This window comes from Perna viridis, chromosome 1 (assembly GCF_037379345.1).
Source record: "Perna viridis isolate PV_CMFRI_1.1 ecotype Kerala chromosome 1, ASM3737934v1, whole genome shotgun sequence".
NCBI lineage: Eukaryota > Metazoa > Mollusca > Bivalvia > Mytilida > Mytilidae > Perna > Perna viridis.
The window spans coordinates 2,462,845-2,486,094 of NC_142445.1; the positions used below are offsets into that span (position 1 = coordinate 2,462,845).

General features: G+C 33.1%; 2 protein-coding genes and 1 long non-coding RNA gene across 9 annotated transcripts; 2 read left to right on the forward strand and 1 right to left on the reverse strand.

Annotated features, from left to right (window-relative positions):
* Window positions 1–775: 775 nt before the first annotated feature.
* Window positions 776–12,201, reverse strand: LOC148626838 (uncharacterized). 7 transcript variants are annotated; one of them, XM_088547377.1, is made up of 6 exons: window positions 12,052–12,201; window positions 11,231–11,362; window positions 10,901–11,008; window positions 4,378–4,444; window positions 3,625–3,698; window positions 938–3,289 (listed from the first exon to the last, which is right to left on the reverse strand). In XM_088547377.1, the coding sequence occupies exon 6, from the start codon at window positions 2,759–2,761 to the stop codon at window positions 2,189–2,191; it is 573 nt and encodes a 190-aa protein (XP_088403503.1). In that variant the 5' UTR covers window positions 2,762–3,289; window positions 3,625–3,698; window positions 4,378–4,444; window positions 10,901–11,008; window positions 11,231–11,362; window positions 12,052–12,201; the 3' UTR covers window positions 938–2,188. The 7 variants fall into 7 exon arrangements, with proteins under 7 accessions (XP_088403770.1, XP_088403503.1, XP_088403576.1 ...); XM_088547450.1 differs by having other exon boundaries at window positions 10,901–10,984; window positions 11,231–12,191; XM_088547367.1 differs by having other exon boundaries at window positions 11,231–12,191.
* Window positions 12,202–12,676: 475 nt separating this feature from the next.
* On the forward strand, window positions 12,677–16,376 carry LOC148626839 (uncharacterized). The gene is made up of 4 exons (XR_015915774.1): window positions 12,677–12,828; window positions 13,879–13,987; window positions 14,481–14,584; window positions 15,156–16,376. It is a non-coding gene; the product is annotated as an uncharacterized LOC148626839 (long non-coding RNA).
* Window positions 16,377–21,177: 4,801 nt separating this feature from the next.
* On the forward strand, window positions 21,178–22,971 carry LOC148626840 (galactoside alpha-(1,2)-fucosyltransferase 2-like). Its single transcript, XM_088547867.1, has one exon. It carries the CDS (start codon window positions 21,372–21,374, stop codon window positions 22,419–22,421), a length of 1,050 nt encoding a protein of 349 aa, XP_088403993.1. The 5' UTR covers window positions 21,178–21,371; the 3' UTR covers window positions 22,422–22,971.
* The last annotated feature ends 279 nt before the right edge of the window (window positions 22,972–23,250 follow it).

The following is a 23,250-nucleotide window of genomic DNA, read 5'->3' on the forward strand; positions in this document are numbered from 1 at the left end:
AGTCAACACATTTTCTTTGCTCAAATAGAACGTTAACAGTAGAAAATATAAATAACAACTATTACTTATTATGTTGGACACCAATACAGATGGTTCCATTGTCATATGACATCTTAACCAGTTTTACGGCTACTTGATCTTTTAAGATTTAGAAAGCAAATATTTAGGATAGGCGGCCGTCATTTTTTTCTAATATGGCATATCGGAAGCCCTATATGTAACCTATTTTTAAACTAAATGTTCAGTCTACGATTTTTCACCAATGTTATGAATTATTTTCGAATCTAAACGACGGCCAATTTTTATTTTCAATATGGCAGATTTTAAAACCTAGTATATATTAAGTTCCTACGATTTTTCTAATTTTTTAATGATTTATTTTCGTCTTTAAATGGGGGCCACGTTGGGTTGAAATATGCCAATGCACAACTTCAAATGATGCCCGACTTTGTGCCAAACTTGGTTTCAGTCCATTCAGCCATTTCTGAGAACAATTTCAGACTAAAGTTTAGATAAAAGAAAAATGATATTAAAAAATAAGAAGGAACCGAACAAGAACAATATGTTTCTCACTTCGTTTTGGGAACATAATGATCTCATTTTTACTATTTCATCGTATTCTATAAGACGTAAGTACTAAATATTAATTAAAATCTTGAAACACAAGACAATTTAAATTTGCAAAACACTGCATTGCAAATCTTCCGCCGCTTTTTCTTCAACCTACCATGTTATGTGAGTGAAACCATATTGGGATCCACAAAATACACATGGATGATTTAGGGTTCTTTTATTGATAAGGCAGATTGGAATCTGTTACAAATAAATTAATTGACCCTGTAATACAATAAAATACTTTAAGTACAGAGAAAAGAAAGATAACTCTATTTTAAATAACGAACATATTCTGTCAACCTGTACATTATTATTATTGCGTCTACATGTATGAATTATAATTCAATCATGATTGACATAAATCTCATAACAATATAATTTTGTAACTTCTGACATAATAGTATTCTGTACAGATCTCTTATACTCTATTAATTGTATGCAGCATGTAAGATTTAAAATAACAGCAAAACATAAGTTTGCCAAACATTGCCACAAATGGTATGTTAACACAAAAAAATTATAATAAAAACACAACTTAATGCTTACCTCTCAAATAGATGAAAAGGTCAGGTTAACTGTCTGGTATAATACAGTATGACACAATATACAAAAGCTGAAGCAAATATATGTTTCACAACTGATGTGTTCATGGAACAATAATAACATTCATTACTAACACCAAACACTTTGAGTACATCATTAAATAAAAATATTATTTAACATATTAAAATTTAACCATTTAATCAATTATTTATACCCTATTTATTTATAAGAAATCACATTCATTCAAGAGTTGTCTCTTTTGAAACTTTTGGTTTAATAACTCAATTATTAACTATTTTAAATATTTATAATCCTTTATATCATTTAGTCTCTTTAAATGGTTTAAATACATTTTACTCATTCACTCAGTTTATTTTCATACTGCAAATTCATTCTCAAATTCAAACAAAACATTCAACCTCATACTAGCTGCTCAGTTAAGACAAAGTTATTTTAGTGGGATAAAGTGCTAGAAATATAGAAACAAACCTCAAATACAAGTTCCAGAAACTCAACAATACAACTAAACTTCCAAAGTAGATTTATGTTGAAATACTAGGCAGAAATTATAGACTAGGTTATAAAAATCTCAAGGAAATCAATATGTCTGCCATCCAGCTCAGCAAACTCAAAGAGAATAATACTCACATTCCAAAGGAAACCCCAAAGAGAATTTTAAAGTACATGTGACCTGAATAGACCAATAAATAAAAGAGAAATAAAGAGTTCTATAAATAGCTCATCAGCTGATAGGTAAATCCATCAAAGTAAATGATTATCAATTACACTGATACAAGTAACAATATGTATACATTTTAATATAAATGTGAGTAAGTTTTAATAAACATATAAACCATTCGTTTATTAATCTCAAATCATATATCATATAATAAATAAAATACAATACAAAAATATATAGAAAGAGTAACATTAAATGAATATTATATCCACAGTCAATTCCTGGTTAAATTCCACTCTGCCACATACTCCCCCGGGCCGGTAAATGACGTCTCGGCATTTCATTAATGTACTAAGGTGAGGTATGTGTCTCCAATATCTCGAGAATTGAACGCCCTGCCTCTGTCTGCAAATCCTTTAGTAAACTAGAATCAGAAGCTAGAGTTGTAATGAACTCAACTCTCTTTTCCCAGTCACTTTGTGGTTTTCCTATTGCAGACTTGGTCATAAGGTACTCACCAGATCTAAATCTTTCTGGTGGCCTCCGTTCTCTGGTGGAACGTCTCAGAACCGGTGTATCTTCTGCATCTGTATCTGGAGAACTATCACTACCAGAATGGTTGATTTCCTGAGTAGTCTCCTCTTGGTCTGTTGAAGCGCTTCTGTTATCCTCAACATCAGACTGGCTATCATTGACAATGATGATATCTTCCGATTGATGGGCGTACCCTCCAGTCTCTGTTGACTCCTCATCAGGTCTCTGAACAGAATCCACATCAGCAATGACTAAACCACTGTTGCTCTGTCCCTTTTCCCCAATGACATGATGAACCCATACTGACTCTTCATCTGATGCAACATCCTCTGTTTCATCATGTTTGGTAACCATTGGATGCAGATTTGCATGGGATTTAATAAAATGCATTTTGTTTTACAATATTTACTAAAATAAATTTGTAGTTACAATTTGAAATTCATGGGATTTTTTTTCTCCCATGGGATTTTAATTTCTCCCATGGGATATCTTGTGTTAAAATAAATGATAGTCATAGAGAGTGTATGCCTTACATATTCACTTAGTGCATTTTTCTTCTGTGCAGTATGAATAAAAAAGCTGAGTGACTAAAAGAGAGAGGTTTTTTGTATAGTTTTGAGATGTTTTTGAAGTTTTTAAACTTTTATAGCTTTGAAATGAAATCACTTTGAAAATTCATTTATCAACCACAAATGTAAAACAATGAAACAGAAAAAAATATTCAGACACTCTGACTATAAATATGCTGTTTAAGAATATAAACTTAGAATGCTGTATGAGCAGTACTTTTATCTTAATATTTAAATAAATTATAAAAATTCTAATGGAAGTCTAAATTCAGGTCCATAATCAGCTTTTTGGCACTTCTTTTTCTTCTTGGTCAGCTTCAACCCATGAAACATGCTTCATTTCTCGTCTCTGTAGAATAAAACAAGTAAAAATCTTTATGCAAACAAAATATATAAAATATTTTACAATACCATTTTATTTGTAATCAAAGTTATCTTATTTTTTCTTACTTGATATATGTTCATTTCTAATATCAACAGCTGAAATTACTTGCAATCAGACATCTAAAAGATAACATGAACAGACAAACAGACACACAGATAAAGTGCTTTCTATATAAGTTTGTGGCAGCACTTTTGATTTATTGTGCAAAGTATGAAGAACAGATGGACGGACACCAGTATGCCATAATATGTCCCGTCTCAAAAAGCAGGAGTACAAAAATTCTGTAGAACAGTGTATACCTGATATGATAAGCTATCAAGTTTGCATATACTGAATTAGTCATTCACCATGGAGGCAAGCAGGTGGCTGGTCCCTGAAATGGTGAAAAACAATTCTGCATGATAATACATATGGTACCTTTCAATTTAGTTGAATTAATTTTCATTGCAAGCATCCTTAAAGCAGTTATCTTGTAAAGCACATAATTAACATTCAATGTTAAGTCCAACATGCTGGGGGTAAGTTTAATCAAAATTAATTAAGAGATTGTGGAGAAAGCTGTCGTTGAACTTTCAAAAAATGTAACAAGTTTAGTGTAGTCTGAGTTGCTCATTTGCTTTTGTTACTTTGTGTGTATGATTTTAGTTACTTTATGTTCTTTGTTGTGTATGTCTGTTTTCCATGTCTGGTCTTTGTCCCTGAATTACATTCCTTTGATTGCCGCTATTACATTGGTTCCCTTGATTACCTTTGAAACACAAGGTATGTTAGTCGTGCAAAGATAAGAGCTTAAAAAATAATGGTCCAGTTCAACTATAATTTTAGAATAGGACTTGACAAACTCTATTTGCAATTGAATATTCACACAATAAAGATATTTGTTTTTGGCTTAATCATATAACCAAAGCATCTGTATATAAAAAGAGATATCTCCTGATAGCAAGTAATAGTGATTTTTACCGTAACTTAACATCTAGCTAGAGCTTGTTTATCTTTCCTCAGACATAGTTGGTTTAATATTTAATTTTGCAAGTTCTTTATATGTCACTCACCTTTTACGAGTCATTACTAAGAATCCTTTCATGCATCCTCTAATCTCTCTTGAGCAACATAGAGCACCTTCAAAACAAAATTATACTTATTATGCATTATTTCAAAATTAGATAACTTTCAGATTCTGTATATAGACAGTAAAATGGAGATATAAACATGTAACTGAAACAGGGGCTGCACTGACTTCCAAAATTCTGTCACCAATTTTTTTTAATCAATGTTCAGAAATAAGAGCAAAAAGTGTGCCAAAAAAAATATTCCAATTTTTTAAAATATGACAGTACTAAGTCCACTGATGAAAGTCCATGAGAATAAAAAATGAAATCAGTACAACTTATATGCCATATATATACAATTTCCAAATCATAACACATTTTCTCTTCAAACACAAGAAATCTTACACCCCAATTCCCACTAATGACAACTTGCATCTAATCTTCAGTGTGTGATGGACAGGTTGAAAAACTAAACTAGTATTTGTAAATTTAAAATGCTAAAATCAAAACTCTGTACTACATTTGGGTCTAGAAGCACTGAATCTATTATGGTTTCAAATGATCATATCTATATTGTTAATTTCCAATTTAAAGCCTTTCTGAAAGAAGATTAACAACATAAACATGTTACATTTGTACCCATAACTATCCATATCTACATTTTAACAAAAAAAAACCAACATTTGTACTGTATCTTATGTGAGACAGTACCTACCTCTATCTAGTTTGTCTTACTGCGTGCACAGATAAATTTATGGAACATATACAAAATGTATTATTCCAGCATTCAAAATTGGTCATTGCTTATACTGTTTTAGTCACATTTTTCACTCGATATTTTATTCCATCACTTGTAGAAGAATTACCATTGCAGTACATAAATAAAAATCATTGCTTAAAATATGCAAACTATAAAGTTTGACTCTGCCACATTTGCCCAAAAAATGGCAAAATATTGAAAAAAAATTCCAACAAAAAAGGGGGTTCTAATCCAGACCATACCCTTTAAAAAGCCATCATGTTTACATGCTTTTAGTAAACATTATCTGGAAGTTAGACGTGCTGTTGTTGTCCAGTACATGCAGCCCCACTTGTAGCAGTAAAATGGTTATGACTGAGTGATCCTTCAACTCGCGTTTATTTCCGTTTAGTAAACGACAATATCGAATACTCGGGAATGAATGATACTAACCTGTTTCTATTTTGGAAAGAACGAGTTTAAAATATTAATTGCATCCAAGATTTTGAAAGCAGTGAAAGTTCTTATTCTGGCGTGCTTATTCTCATGCGAAGAGTTTCTCAATGAGTTTGGAAATACAGGGGAAAGAAACGAATTATGGTGTAATGTGACAAGTTATGATTTCACCACGGACCAAAAGGTAACAACACATGGAAACGTTCTATCGTGCACCACATTTCACACTCCTAGTATTTTAATCGTAAGTACATTATTTTATCAGGCTTTCTAAAAATCAGACAGCACGTCAAAAACCAACCCAATTTAATTTTATTTCTTGTTTAGAAACAGTTACTGATCACATAACCAGTTTTAGTTTTTTATTTGTTTGTTGCGCTAAATAGAGAAAAAGTATGTACAAAAATGTAGATTGTAAATGAAATTTGCACAGAAGCATCGTTTGTTTGGTAGGTTTTTCTTCACCGTGAATTACTTTTTATCCAACATAATCACTTTTCCATTAGCAGTGTCTGAATTTTATGTTGACTGGTACTTAACATTTGATCTAAACGGAACCTTTCAGGGCTCTCCTAAGTGTTATTTGTACAAATTTGTTGTTGAATTTGTACCAAGTCTGCAAAAATATTTAACAAAACGGACTTATTACAAAAAAAAAAATGCCTTACTAGATGTAAACTAAGATAATCATCACATTCCTTGTTTGTTGAAACTGGGGGGTTACTATGGTATAGAGATGTCAAATAGATAGTGTGCTTTGTGCACAATGAAAAGAGTCGAGGATGAATTTCATTTTGTATCGAGTTGTGACGCCAGTATGTCTAGTCTTATTATTTTAGAAGCCCCTCCTCTTTCAAAATATAGTACATGCATATATTTCAAAATTACTGGAAATTTCAAGGTGATGCGTAATTTATGTAGGTTCCTTTTCCATGTATTTACAGTCTTAACTTAATTACTTTAATTATGATTGTGTATTTGCATTTGTAACGTATATTATCTTCTGTTCAGGTGTTAGAATACTGGGATATGTGCTGTTGTTTGTTGTAAGATTGTACTGGTGAGCATGATTGCCTTACTTAACTTATACAGATATTGATTTGAATTGATCTTTACAATGAATTTAAAAAATCAAAATCTGCAGTCAAAATGTATACGTAAAAATCAAATTTTCGTTTATTACGAGAAAATTACTACAGGTATTAACAGCTCGATATTCCGTTTTACTGTTAATTAAGTACAATATACAGGAAGTGGTCGGTTTAGCTGGGGGCACTTATAATCTAGGTAATAAATACATCCCGTAATATGGCTTCGTACGTGTTTCGTGTGGCAGATCAAGATATTTACAAAATAGGAGCTGACATAGGACCCTAAATTTACCCAAGAAAATTATGAAAATGATACATTCTATTCACTTTTATCGAAAATATGTGAAGCAACTATTTGTTTGATTATTTCTTATGCACAAATGTCACATTAAAAAATCAATTTATAAGGGGACCAAGGACAGCCGCCATAAAACCTGGTTTAATCCTCAATGTCCTAAGGAAATGCCTGTACCGAGTGACGATGACCATTGCAATGGTTGTAAACTTTCCGGTTGTACTTTGATAATGCCATTTAAATTTTATGCAGACTTTTCATTTTGACTCTTATATAGAGTTTATCACTTCGATAACTTTGTTAATAACCATTCATTTGTTATGGAAAAATATTCATGTTTGTCTCTCACCCTTTGTTTTACGGTAATATTCTACACATAGCACGGAAAGCTCGATACTCGCCCAATAAGTAAACTAAACCGTTGAATAGGCTTATTCGTAAGGGATATAATGTTATGATATTCTTGTCAGATCTTTAAGGATGACATTTTTTTGGGTATTTCATTGATTCGCTCATGGAGTCTTTAAATAGAAATTGGACCACTGTAGGAGAGTTCGCCAATCTCATTAGTGATGACATATTCACGAATTTTCATATCATTAAGTGTTAAATTGGTTGGCAAATAAACAACGAAATAAACAATTAGCAAATTCATGATTAGAATCCCAATTTTCAAAACTTTATAACTTTGTTATTTTATATCCAATTTTGGTTCTGTAAAGTGTTTCATTTGGATAAAATAATTCATATTTTGTGTGTAAATTTTTTAGTCTTTTACTTAAAAAAATAAATTTGAAATGATATTTATATGTAAACCTCTATTATCATTAAAAATTATTTAAAATTTTTTATGCTCACATAGTCTAATTACTGAATATTTATTTCAAAATTCCGTGGATAAAAAGAGTATTATTGGCAGTGTAGAGAACAAAGAATTTTTCAATTATCTTAATCAACGAAAACGTTATGATGATATAAAGTTGATGTCCCATGCCAATCAAGGGATTTTTTGCCAACCAAATCCAAATCACAGGTAAGTGATGACATCACGAAGAACTCTCCTATATTTTAAAACAGTTTTTGGCATGACATGGGTGGTGTCCTTATTGTATGACGTGTGAAGCATCGTGGCTCAACCGCGCATGGGAAGAATTGAAATTGATTTTACATATGATAGGGACATCTAGACTTGGGACCGGCAAGTTATCCGGGCGGAGTTAATGTCCATTTAAAAGATTTTTCAATACTAGATCCAATACAAGGTAAATCTATTTAAGTGTAGATTACATTTTTTGGATATATATATTCCTAACTTCTATTTTATTTTCATATTTTTATGAAATATTTGATATCACTACCTTTTACAGGTAGGCTGACACAATTAGTGCCAGTCTTTTTAAGCACGGGGAAATATGTTGGGACAATTAAACTAGTTTTTTTATCCAATTGGCGCAAACGTTGAATCGAAAAACGCGCAATGTACACTTTCATTGAACTTTCAACGTATAGACACTTGGTAACCAATATGAACTGTACAAAATAGTATGTTCAGTGTACACCAGGTATAGATTGTACATATAGATTCCTATCAGTGGCCGTTCATGTCAAAATAGGGATATTTCTATCGGCTTACATATTTCTATCGGCTTACTTTTAACAAGTACCGGCTTACTTTTCAAAAGTATCGGCTTACTTGTTAAAAGTATCGGCATACTTATCAAAAGTATCGGCATACTTTTCAAAAGTAAGCCGATACAAAAACTTTATGCATAGTGAAAAAAGTATCGGCATACTTTTGACAGAGTTTACAGAGATGTGTAGCCAATCAAATCGATCGTATCAAAGGTGTGAACCCATAATTAAACGCGCGCTTTCTTCTATGCAAGAGTTAAGATTAAACAAACCTCATGGCATTGCACATCACAGCTTTGAACACCATTAAAACACACACATTCTGTCATTAAAACTGAATACACATATTAAGCAAACTTTAAAATTACAAGCAGTCCATTACCTATGGACTTTTAATTTTTCGTTCCACAAACCCTCTAGTCATATACTTTGGTTTTATTTTTTTTCTTTCCATATCAATAACGCGCATCTACAGTTTATTTTTTTCTTTCCCAAAACGACCCCCTATCAACCTTTGGCGTATTTTTTTTTATTTCCAAATTTCTCACTTGGTTTACTGCACCTGGTCTTGCTTTTCCTCGTACGTTAAACATTTATTTTTCTTTAACTTTTTTATGATTTTTGTATATTTTGTATTATCACTTAGTTCGTTATAGTTTCATTAGTATACATATTTTTTTCTTTCTTTATTTTGTTAGGTTATCAATTTCAATCTTCAAAATTATATAATATATTTAATATATTTAAACTATAAATTACAATATTAAAGCGGGATAAAGGGTCGACCATACAGAGTCACTGGGGTATAATATATACAGGTCTTTAAACTCCTATCGTCGTCATCTCTGCTACTTGAATTTGAACGAAAGCCTCGCATAGATCATTTGTGTTGGTTTTCAGAGAAAGAAGAAATTTGCGGTGACTATGTTAAGACTTTTGGATAAGGATATAAACAGGATAATAGATTAAATAAAGGAGACAACATTTTATACCATTATGGTTAATTGAATTAATGCAATACATCATACATGTAGGCACCAATTATTATAGCCCTTATTGCTACTAATAAAATGAATTAATTATTACATGTCAGCCTTACTTGACTGATTCATAATTATACAATTAATTGTTTATTGTTTGCTATTGCTTCTTTAATTTGATCTTTTTAATTATTTATAGCTGAATTTTTAACTGTCACATGCCCAAAGTGGGCAAGCGATTTTATGTACAATATATAGAGAGATTGTTTATTTAATAAAAGGAAACTCTACTAATTTTAAAGTCTTCACTAAGCATCATTAATGACCTCCTGATGGGACAGACATAGTTTATAGGCAGATCCCTGGCGTTCAAGCTATCGCTCAGATGTAAGGGAACATAGGATTGGTTAATATCTAAAACAAAATGTAAGCCGTTACTTTTGAAAAGTAAGCCGATACTGTTGAAAAAGTATGCCGATACCTTTTTCACTATGCATAAAGTTTTTGTATCGGCTTACTTTTGAAAAGTATGCCGATACTTTTAACAAGTAAGCCAATACTTTTGAAAAGTAAGCCGGTACTTGTTAAAAGTAAACCGATAGAAATATGTAAGCCGATAGAAATATCCCTATTTTGACATGAAGGCTAAAAACCACTAATTCCACTTTCCATAGGCTTCTATGCTAATTTCACAATATTCAATGGCTTCTCTGGACTTTACCTTAACTTTAACCTGCAGAGGACTATATATCAGCATGATTCTACATATGTCAGCTCACAATCCTCAGAATGGCATGTGGGGTTAGCAGACTTGCAGTGCAGTACTGGTCACCGGAAGTGAAGGGTCTATAAATAGCATGGGAAATCCCAGTGTTTTCACAAGACAGGGGTATATTTAAAAATCATTATGGAGATTAGGCTTCACATCACAAGAAGCAAAATGCACCTATAAAATGTACAGAAATCCTTTTCCTTTCAGAAACTGTTTCAATTTTTTAAATAAGATGAGAACTTTTTTCACAGCACTATGAGGAACAGGGGCAATTTCTGCGTAGGACTATTTTTGCGTACGTTCCAAATGCTCATTGGTTGAATTGGTGGTCTGTAACCTGAACGGCCACTGATAGATTCCAACGTGTAGTGTTTCGAAAAGTTGAATGGGTGAATCTTATTACACGTATGTACAATACAGTTTAATGCAAATCATATAAATTATAGCTATAACCAGAGGTATGACAAACTTTAGAGCTTCAGTTTCCCTACATGTATGTAGGCGATTTTGAAATTATACAATTAAGGATTTTTACTGTAATGTTGGAATATACTAGTATACCTTTGTCATCATCTCATCTGTAAAAGCTTCTTGTATATAACAGGAACGCACTTTTGTACACTATATACACACGGATGATCAGAACTGTAAGGGAACGAACATCTTCTACTGCAATATTGGACAGATTCTACCGTATAGTGTTTCGAAAAGTTGAATGGGTGAATCTTATTACACGTATGTACAATACAGTTTAATGCATATCATATAAATTGTAGCTATAACCAGAGGTATGACAAACTTTAGAGCTTCAGTTTCCCTACATGTATGTAGCCGATTTTGAAATTATACAATTAAGGATTTTTACTGTAATGTTGGAATATACTAGTATACCTTTGCCATCATCTCATCTGTAAAAGCTTCTTGTACACTATATACACACGGATGATCAGAACTGTAAGGGAACAAACATCTTCTACTGCAATATTGGACAGGTAAATCCTGTCACCTGTTGAGTCACCTGTTCTGTCTGAGCCATAAAACAATTAAATTTTTTAAAATTACCTCAGGGCGATTCTATTCGTCACCTGGCCTGTGTAGTGTCGTACGTAAACTTAACCGAGATTTTGAAAGTGGGTTCTAAAAGGGGTGGGGGTCTAGAAAAATGGGGTGTGTCATAGTATAATATTTCCTCATTTTCACCAAAATTTTGCATGAAATTATCCACATTAATCCAATTACATCATTTTTAATACTTCTTTTTTGAATATAACAACCAAAGGATTTTGATAGGCTATTATAAAAGTCCTTGTATATAATTATATTTACTGAAAGGATCTGCTTACTAGTGAATGAGTTTTTTTTCTTTTAATTTATATAAGGTTTTTATAATTTTACTAGCGAATTAAAACCGTACATGTAACAGGGAGTTATAATTAATTACAGGTCTAAGCGTGTAACTGTCACCAATGATTTTACTGTCCATGCTTTAATTTACATTACAAAACCGAATTACTGCAGCCCGTGAAAGAGGTTCGCTTGCATGGAAGTTATTTTCTGATATGGCACCATCCTATGGACGAACGGAAATGCCAGCATCTTACGTTAGATCTGGGTATTAAAATGTACACGTACTATGTTTAATCAAGACAAAGTCTCGAGAAAGTGCAGTTTCATTCGTTAGCCCAAGGATTTATATTATATATAGCATTTACCTAAATTTAACTCCTTCGCTAGCTATGAAATAACTTTTTGTACAACTATTTACTACGTTACTGGAATGCTCATCTTGTGCGTTCCTGCATCGATATAACAACAAGTGTTATACGAAAGGATAATTACAGAGGAACCTCGGATATGTATTGTCACTCAGTAGCGAAACGGGGTGCCGAAATCACGCATGACACAAGACGCTTTTGTATACGTCCCAGCAGCGAGATAAGGTCTCAGTATCGTATTAATTTTCCCATAGACTTCTATAGTAAAGTGCATATTTTTAGGATTTTTTAAAAAAAATATGCAAATTGATTCAATAAAACTTTCAATTATGTAGCATTTCTAAGGACATGTGAAAAAATAATTTCCCGCAAAGAAAATAGGGTGAGTCCACGAAGATCGGACAGAAAAGTAGTCTTGAACTATAAATAGCCATTTTCCCTATTTTCACTTTCGTTTTGCACTCACCAAACCAACCTTTTCAGTGGAACATTTTTATGATATTATGTTAGATTTTCCTTTAAAAAAAGTTCTTCATCTTACAGTGTGATGTTTGCTCTATTTTATAAGTCATTGTTCATATCTTTTGACAAAACATTAGTTTGTAGAGAGGCAAAAAGAAAATGCACTATATTTTTATAGCATCCATGTTTTGATGATACACCCACTCAGGGATGTGCAATACGATACTGGTACCATAAGTGTTGATGCTGCAGTCGTTCAGAAACTAACGAATTCAATACAGCAATGAATGCATACGTCAAGTTCCGACTACAGTAAGTTAGGAGTTGTACTGCTCCAGAAAATCTGCATGATTTGCTCTGACTACTCTGCTCCTGAAACAGTTTCCTCCTTCCACAGTCACAGGTTGGGAACTATAGCTGAATTCTGGTGCGGTGTTTACCCATTATAAAATTAGAGTTTTTTTTTAGTATTTTATTTGAAGGGGGAATATTTATTGTATCTGAAGAATCCTTTTTTGAATTAGGTTCACTGTAATTGTAATATTTAATGATTAAAGTTACCTTTGGTCAGGGAATTTATATTACAGGGACTGGTCACTCCTTAAGAAGTTTATAATATGGAGTAGGCATTGCCTCAATCAGCGAGCACCGTGAGCTTTCCTGTATATGTACCGTCTTTGCAAGACTTATAAAAATAATAATGGACATTACAAAGTGGGTGGGTTGGGGGGGGGGGGGTCGACCCGGATGAAAATTTTTGCTTCGCAAGTGCAATATTTTTATTTATATTAAACAGCAAGCAAAATCAATATTTCTATTTAAAAATATGTCTTGTTAAGTAAAGGGGAGTTTTTTTTTTCAGCTATACTTATTTAGTGAAAAAATGAACACCCAGCCCTTTTTACAAATTTCTGGATCTGCCCAGCATATAGCTACTTATCTGTCAAAGAAGAATTAAAGTATTTGTAATCAAGTCAACCTCATTTGAACATTAATTACAAGAACAAGTCATAAGTTTTCAGTCAGTAGAATAGACTTACAATTTGTTTACTTATAGTACAAAACAGGCACTACCTGACAATCCTGCAAAAAGTTTTAACTGGATTTGTTGCTTAGTATGTGTTCCTAACACATGTTAGTTCTTAAAAGTTCTTAAATAGAACTTAACATAAGATATGTTGTGTGCAAAGATTGAAATATGTTGATTGGCATTTGTTTTTTTGTTTTTTTTTGGAGGGGGGAGGGTTCAATACCAACAGAAATTTTTCAACAGAACCATATTTAACTCAATCTTTACACATGTGGCTGGCATTTTAATACTTGTACAACTAAATTTGTCTAGCTGTATTTTTATTTTTTCAGAACTTTAAGTGAAGACTTGTATTTAAAAGAGAGACACTTACACATTTCTTAGAGAAGAATATTGACCAATTAAAAAGAGCGATTATCATTTGACCCATTTACTGTAGCAGTAAGTACTTATACATGCAATACTCAGTGATTATTAAATAATTAAACAATTTTTTTTCATCCACAGGTATGCATTTTTTAACATAATCTTGATGACATTGTCAATAGGCTGAAACAGTTTTGCTTTAAATACACAGGAAGCTTTCATGACGCACATTTTAATAGAAAGCACACTTAAACTCACAAAATAATAGTGGAGATGTTTGATTTTGTTTTTCGTTTAACAGACTATCAGAAACTTTCACGCATACTGTTTGAATGATTAAAAAGTCATCTAATTTTTTATATTATTAAAATTGGAAAGTTAGGCTTTATGTAAAGATATAATATATGCACTAGACCCGTAAAGGGAGATAATTAAACTGATTGGTTTTTAATGTGAAAACCTTGTTAGCACAGCTCCTCCAAAACCACTCAAGGTATTTAAAAAAAATTATGTGAAGAAATGCATCAGTAGAGATTCAATGCAGTACTTTTAGCTTTGTATATTGTAGGGACAACCTGATAATACCAGATGACTATTAATACATTGACCAACCTGATGGATTGGGTTTTGGATCCTGTAGTGAGAGCAACATGTAATAACTTGTAATTACAGGTATTCCTATATATGCATGGTAAAGCATTACTTGTACATGATTTTGATGTTTTTTTTAGGTAATCAGTTTACTTCAAATTGTTATTAATGTTGTGCACTCTGTTAGTTAATTGAGCACAAGAAGCATATTACTTGTAGTTAGTTTTTCAACTTAGCACATTAAGTTCTGTCTTTATACATGAATAAGTTCCATATAAATCAGAATACATTAATAAGTTATAAATATTTGTAAGAAACCTTTAAGAGTTGAAGACCTACAGATTATGCTTTGCATGGCTTTGAAAAGTGAGGGGGTGGTTGTTGCCTGCTGAAACTGACCAATCACCCTCATAGTAATTAGTCAGCCAGTAACACAAATCATGTTTACATTAGGTTGTTACTTTATTATCTTTCAAGGTAGGTCTTTGATAATTGGCATGTTGTTAAGCATTTTTAAGATGTATAGCCTTCTACATGCTCTAGGGTTAATTACCATTGACCTTGACATCACATTTTTGTGCTTTGTTTGCATTTTTTTAAATTAAAAATCTACCCAATACTATGACATTTTTAGTTCTTAACTATTTTTTAGGTATCATTATTGGTTGGGATTCTATGGTCAGAATAGCTGCTGGTATACAGCAAGAAATTCCTGCAAAATTTTAGGAGGATTTTCACATTATATTTAAGAGCAACACTATCATGATCAGATCATCACTACAAAGTGTGCAGTACATAACATGAGCTATTACTATTATTACCATCAAATGAGAAATTGAGAATCTTCTTTTAGTGATACTGGAGTACAGTTGTAAAGAAATCATCATTGCTACCTAAATATGATATATATACATACATGTACTTGTGACTGCTAATATTATTCCCACTGAAGCTAAAGTGTTGACATTCAAGAAATAGTTTAGATGTATCAGCCTCATTCACAGAAGGGTAAAATTGGAGGAAACTGTAGGGGTTTAGACATAAACAACAAACATGTAAATTTTGAAATAGGAATGTAGTTACACGTTTATTCATCAGAAGAAATCAATTCATTTTTTTCAAAACCCCACCATTGCAAAAAAGGTTTTAATTTTTTTATATAATCATTAATAAATGTCTGCCGATTCAGGAAAAACTTAGAACATACATTATTGTACCTTACTATGATTTGATGTGCTGTAATGTGTATCAAGCATTCATTTTCTGTTTAAGTAATTTTATATCTGTTTACATTCATGACAATATTAGGTGTTTTTATTATGTCTATGTTAGCCAGATTGGAATAGTTTATATGAACTGTGGTTCTTGCCCATGGTATAAGGTTCAAAATGATAAGTTAGACTTTGATTCAGACATTTAATTCCTGTCAAATTGCATGGGCATCTATTTCATATCCTTGGAAATTATGAAAGAAGGTTTAGGCATTAATTTGCTCATTTTTGCCCAAATTTTGCACAAAATCAACCCAATTTTTACACAAAAGGGTATTAAATAAAGTTGATTTTGCATTTTGCATTTTAAGACTTTTTGTTTAAGAATGGACATAAAATGCCAAAAAATACAGATACTTTTGTGTTGAATGTGGATATGGTTATGAATTGTGATGAATGACTAACCTTTTTGTAGTTTATCAACAATATCAGTACTTTTGCAATGCAAAAAAATGAACTATATTTTGTTATAAAGCATGTTCAAGGAATAACACTTATCAAGATAATTTAGCTTCAATTCTCTTTTAAGTTGAATAATTAAATACATAAAAACATGCATATTCCTTATAAAATTTAATAAAGTAATAAATATACTTACTAAATGTGAGAATGCATTGGTTATTATTTGCTTATAAATAATAGAGATGTAAAATTATTTAAATTCTATAGCTTTATTCAATCTACACACACATTTGTACTTTCTGGTATCTTATCATAATACTTCTTCATACACATGTACCCATTTTTATATGTTTCTAACTGTATTGATTTACCAACAAAAAATCCTATGGGACAAAAAAAAAATCCCATGGGACAAAAATAATCCCATGGGAGAAAAAAAATCCCATGGGACAAAAAAAAATCCCATGGGATTCTATGAAAATCCCATGAATTTCAAATTGTAACTACAAATTTATTTTAGTAAATATCGTAAAACAAAATGCATTTTATTAAATCCCATGCAAATCTGCATCCAATGGTTACTCACATGACATGGTAGGTTGAAGAAAAAGCGGCGCAAGATTTGCAATTCAGTGTTTTGCAAATTTAAATTGTCTTGTGTTTTGATCAATGTGACTTCCACGTATATATTAAGGCTAGAAACCACTAATTCCACTTCCCATAGGCTTCTATGCTAATTTCACAATATTCAATGGTTTCTCTGGACTTTACCTTAACTTTAACCTGCAGAGGACTATATATCAGCATGATTCTACATATGTCAGCTCACAATCCTCAGAATGGCATGTGGGGTTAGCAGACTTGCAGTGCAGTACTGGTCACCGGAGGTGAAGTGTCTATAAATAGCATGGGAAATCCCAGTGTTTTCACAAGATAGGGGTATATTTAGAAATCATTATGGAGATTTGGCTTCACATCACAAGAAGCAAAATGCACCTATAAAATGTACAGAAATGTTTCTCCTTTCAGAAACTGTTTAAATTGTTTAGATGAGATGAGAACTTTTTTCACAGCACCATGAGGAACAGGGGTAATTTCTGCGTAGGACTATTTTTGCGTACATTCCAAATGCTCATTGGTTGAATTGGTGGTCTGTAACCTTAATCATTTCTAAAATCCGTATTAAATAAGTTTCTTTTTTCATTTTCTACATTCATCTTGCAATCTAAAACATAAAAAAGTTGTACCAAATACTTACGGTATGTTTCATCAATATTAATAAGTAGCTATTGTTATTAAAAACTCAGCAGCTTATTATTATCTACATGGCGGGATAACGTCCATTTCTGCCACGTGTTCATATCTACAGGAGCATCGGTAAGTATCACCTTTATTCAAAATATTTTCTTTTAGAGAAAAGCAGAGAATTGGTCCTATGTAATTAATCTTAATTCGAAATATTCATTTACAAGGAAGACGGCATTTATTTAGTTTTTGGAGCTTGTTTTGGAATTTAAGAAAAGACTGATCTTAGATCTTTACAATCCACGATTTTTTTTTTCACCGTAAAAATGGATATATAAAGGAATATTAACAGATATCGTTTTATTATCCATTAGGGCATCACCTGTCTTCGGCGGACATTAGGCAACAGGGTGGAATGCACTCGGAGCCATGATTAAGGTTACGTAATATTGCAGAACTTTTTATTTCCTCGTTAATTTTCGGGGAAAATTAGAGTTAGGAAAACGTTTATAATGGAAGAACAATAAGATGGGCGTTAAAGATAAAGCAGGCAAAAAATGAGAGACATTTAATTTAACGATGAACGAGAAACATAATAGTAAAGTAAGTGAGTAACTTGGACTCTCACAAAATCGGAGGAGTCCTCTATGCGGGGCACGGAGACGCGCGTGTCCGATTGAAAAAAGAAGAAATAAATGTGCCCAGTGTGAAGAGGGTAGTACAGACACACGGGTATATTCTCTAGTGAGAAGAGGGGAATATAGAAACACGGGTATATTCTCTAGTGTGAAGATAGAGAGTAGTACAGTCACACGGGTATATTCTCTAGTGTGAAGATAAAGAGTAGTACAGACACACGGGTATATTCTCTAGTGTGAAGATAGAGGGTAGTACAGATACGCGGGTATATTCTCTAGTGTGAAGATAGAGGGTAGTACAGACACGCGGGTATATTCTCTAGTGTGAAGATAGTGGGTAGTACAGACACACGGGTATATTCTCTAGTGTGAAGATAGAGGGTAGTACAGACACAACGGGTATATTATCTAGTGTGAAGATAGAGAGTAGTACTGACACACGGGTATATTCTCTAGTAAGAAGAGGGGAGTATAGAAACACGGGTATATTCTCTAGTGTGAATAGGGTAGTACAGACACACGGGTATATTCTCTAGTGTGAAGATAGAGATTAGTACAGACACACTGGTATATTCTCTAGCGTGAAGATAGTGAGTAGTACAGACACACGGGTATATTCTCTAGTGTGAAGATAGAGGGTAGTACAGACACAACGGGTATATTCTCTAGTGTGAAGATAGAGAGTAGTACTGACACACGGGTATATTCTCTAGTGAGAAGAGAGGAGTATAGAAACACGGGTATATTCTCTAGTGTGAAGATAGAGAGTAGTACAGACACACGGGTATATTCTCTAGTGAGAAGAGGGGAGTATAGAAACACGGGTATATTCTCTAGTGAGAAGAGAGGAGTATAGAAACACGGGTATATTCTCTAGTGTGAAGATAGAGAGTAGTACAGACACACGGGTATATTCTCTAGTGTGAAGATAGAGAGTAGTACAGACACACGGGTATATTCTCTAGCGTGAAGATAGAGAGTAGTACAGACACACGGGTATATTCTCTAGTGTGAATAGGGTAGTACAGACACACGTGTATATTCTGTTGTGTGAAGATGGAGAGTAGTACAGAAACACGGGTATATTCTCTAGTGTGATTAGGGTAGTACAGACACACGGGTTTATTCTCTAGTATGAAGATAGAGAGTAGTACAGACACACGGGTATATTCTCTAGTGTGAAGATAGTGGGTAGTACAGTCACACGGGTATATTCTCTAGTGTGAAGATAGAGGGTAGTACAGACACAACGGGTGTATTCTCTAGTGTGAAGATAGAGAGTAGTACAGACACACGGGTATATTCTCTAGTGTGAAGATAGTGGGTAGTACAGACACAACGGGTATATTCTCTAGTGTGAAGATAGAGGGTACTACAGACACACGGGTTTATTCTCTAGTGTGAAGATAGAGGGTAGTACAAACACAACGGGTATATTCTCTAGTGTGAAGATAGAGAGTAGTACAGACACACGGGTATATTCTCTAGTGAGAAGAGGGGAGTATAGAAACACGGGTATATTCTCTAGTGTGAATAGGGTAGTACAGACACACGAGTATATTCTCTAGTGTGAAGATAGAGGCTAGTACAGACACAGGAGTATATTCTTTTGTGTGAATAGGGTAGTACAGACACACGGGTATATTCTCTTGTGTGAATAGGGTAGTACAGACACACGTGTATATTCTCTTGTGTGAATAGAGTAGTACAGATACACGGGTATATTCTCTAGTGAGAAGAGGGGAGTATAGAAACACGGGTATATTCTCTTGTGTGAATAGGGTAGTACAGACACACGGGTATATTCTCTAGTGTGAATAGGGTAGTACAGACACACGGGTATATTTTCTAGTGTGAAGATAGAGGGTAGTACAGACACAACGGGTATATTCTCTAGTGTGAATAGGGTAGTACAGACACACGGGTATATTCTCTAGTGTGATTAGAGTAGTACAGACACACGGGTATATTCTCTAGTGTGATTAGGGTAGTACAGACACAACGGGTATATTCTCTATTTGCTCATTACTTGGCTTCCTATTGTTTCTTATACCACAACTCATCATAAAAAAGGGATACGCGTGGATTTTACAATGTTTTACATTGGTAAGCTACTTGGACATAATCCTTTGGAACACATTTAGCTTCTCCGGGAATTTTTTTTATGAAGCTGAATATATAATGACCAGTCTGTTGCATTTAATTAACAATGAAAACAGAATCTTGGACATTTTTCTGGACTTGTCTTGTCAGGGACACATATCCTACTGGGGTACCTCGACTTGGTCCCATGTCCCATGGTATCATATGGAGTCTGAGTTGCTTGTGAGGTTTTTTTAAGTGAAGTGCCTCTGCATGTTGTTCATCTGAAAAGTGATTTCTTTTAAGTAGCACTTCAGTCAAGAATCATGCAAAATTTGATACATGGTTGGAAAGCCTACATATTTTTATTTTTGATATTTTATTTAAAATGCTTAAGAAAACATGAAATATTATGTGGCTTTTCATAGAAACAGTGTTGTTAGGAGATAAAAATTATATAGAATGCACTATAGAATTCAAAATTAGGGGAAGTAACTCTGTAAATGACACTAAAATTCAATAGAAACCGTTTTGGTTTTCCATGTGGTATTATCTCCCAAGAGCAGACAAATCGGAAAGAATGACATTTCATCATATAAACCTATAAAACAATTTAATAACAAAAATAAAAATACGAAGCCTTGTTTGGGATGTATCACATATTACAGAATTTGCATGATTATTACAAAGATTGATATTTAATTACATTTACGTAAAAAAAAACACATTAAGACATTCACCTCAAGCACGTTGAATCACACACCAAGTTATTTCAGGCAAGACCCAGGAGAGTGCTCAGAAGAATTTTCTCAGGTATGAAGGATGTTAGATAGAATAATAACCATATAAGGACAGCATATGTTCAACAGCAAGCATAGTATTATATGCCAGCATATAAATTATTTTTGGATAACATTTGGTATGTTTATGCTCTATAAGGGATATTTGCAGTTTGATATGTAGAGTCATTATTTTACTCATACTTTACGTCTAATGTTGCCTTAGTTACAATTTCAACTGAGATCGATGTCACATGTTCTTCTTAAATCTATACAGATAAATAAGTTATGCATATATAGGTGTAAAATGTTGTTTTAAGTAAGAATATTTCTTTCAGGTTCCAGTGTTGTCATCTTGTTCCTGGTTCTCTTCATTACTTTCCAAATATACCAGCTAAAGTTGGCGTACAAAGTCTTCGAAGAAGAGGTCAGAAATGAAGACATAACTAAAATGTCTGAAGATGCACAACAAAGATTAAAACCTATCTTGGGAGCACGCAAGTCACGTGATGACAAATCGAAAACAGCCAGCATCATGAATGTACAAAATGAATTGGAAACTCCTAATAACAGAATTTTAAACAGCACGAAGTCCGTGGAAGCTATAATCTCAAAGAAAGGAAATACAAACAATTCCACTGATAAATCTCGTTATCTTTGTGCTCGGTTTGATATTGGTCGTTTAGGTAATATATTGTTTATTTACGCCTCTGCATATGGCATTGCCACTAAAACCGATCTGACATTTGCTATTGAAAAAACAAATGTGCTCCGGGACATTTTCCCTAACCTTAAAGCCAAAGTCATATCAGAAAGCAGTCCTATTTGTAAAACAGTGTACTGGAAACATGAAAGGCAGCCCAATACATTCGATGATAGTGTGTATGTTTTTCCTAACGATAGAAACATTCATCTGAATGCTTATTTGCAATCTTGGTATTATTTTCGGAATGTCATGAGTGATATAAGAAAGCAGTATAAGTTCAAGGACGAAATAATGTCGAATGCATCACAAAGATTACAGGCGGCCATCAACTCACTGAAATTCAAAGGGATGGTGGTAAATGAAGCAGAAATAGTCGGTATTCATGTCAGACGAGGAGATAAACTGGGAAAACAAGCCATAAAAGAAGGACACTTAGTAGCTACACGAGAGTTTTACCAGAGAGCAATAAATTATTTCAGAAAGAAACTTAAAAACCCGATATTTGTTGTTGTAATGTCATGGCACAATAGCAATGATCTGAAATGGGCGAGAAATAATATTATTGGAAATGATACAGTGATGCTTGGTGATGGACCCGTGGAAGCTGACTTGTGTGTACTCTCAATCTGTGACCATACCATAGTGTCTACTGGAACATTTGGATGGTGGGGAGCGTGGTTGTGTAATGGTAGGACCATCTATTGTAAAGACTATGCTGTCAAAGGGAGTGAGGTTGACCTCTATTTCAGCAGAGATCTCAAAGATTACATTTTACCCAATTGGATAGGAATGTAAGACCTAGTATCTTTATTATCTTAAAGACGTTGTCTCTGAAAACAAAATATACGAAGCTGGTTAAATCGTGCAATTATTTAGCGCTCATTAAAAAAAAACACAGAAGCATGAGAAAAACTTCATTTGTGTGATATTTGTGTGAAGTGGGCTAAAGTTCTATTGTTAATCATGTGCAGGAGTCATACAAATACTAACTAACTTTTATACACGAATAATTATAACTTCTTAGTGTCCAAAGTAACAAATCTGAATGTGAACCAAGAATCTTCTCGTTACTTACACTGAATCATTGTCGGTGCTTCAAATGATCGTATTCTTATGTTAAAGTCTGAGAAGAAATAACATTTACTTAGGAAAGGGCTTTAACAAAATATCATTGATGAGTCACACGTCAGAAAGAACGAATTTTGTATTGTTTAAAGTTGTAACACCACAAGCAATATGGACGCATTCAACAATATTTACAGTATCGTTCACCAGCTGAACATATTAGTAAGAAGAATATTAAAGTGCAATTTTACTTTTACGATTTCCAATGATTCAGAATAGGCCCGCTTATGTTTTTTTACAGATAATCATTAAGTAAAACAGTGACACAAATTTACAGCTGTCCAAAATAACCACAGGGGCTTGAGTTCGTGAGATATACACATAGAATGGTTTAGAAATGTTTTTTTTTGCGATTTTTTACAACCCTTGGTTTTATGTATCAAACTCGTGGACTGAAGCCTCTGTGGAATAAATGAGATGATAATTTTGACATTTGTAATTAAAGTGTGTGTAAATGCAATACAAACTAATACTTAATTAGATAGGGAGAGCACCTAAA

Coding starts and splice junctions, on each gene's coding strand:
- LOC148626840 (XM_088547867.1), top strand. CDS start 21,372: ATGTCTGAAGATGCACAACAAAGATTAAAACCTATCTTGGGAGCACGC.
- LOC148626838 (XM_088547644.1), bottom strand. CDS start 2,761: ATGCATTTTATTAAATCCCATGCAAATCTGCATCCAATGGTTACCAAA.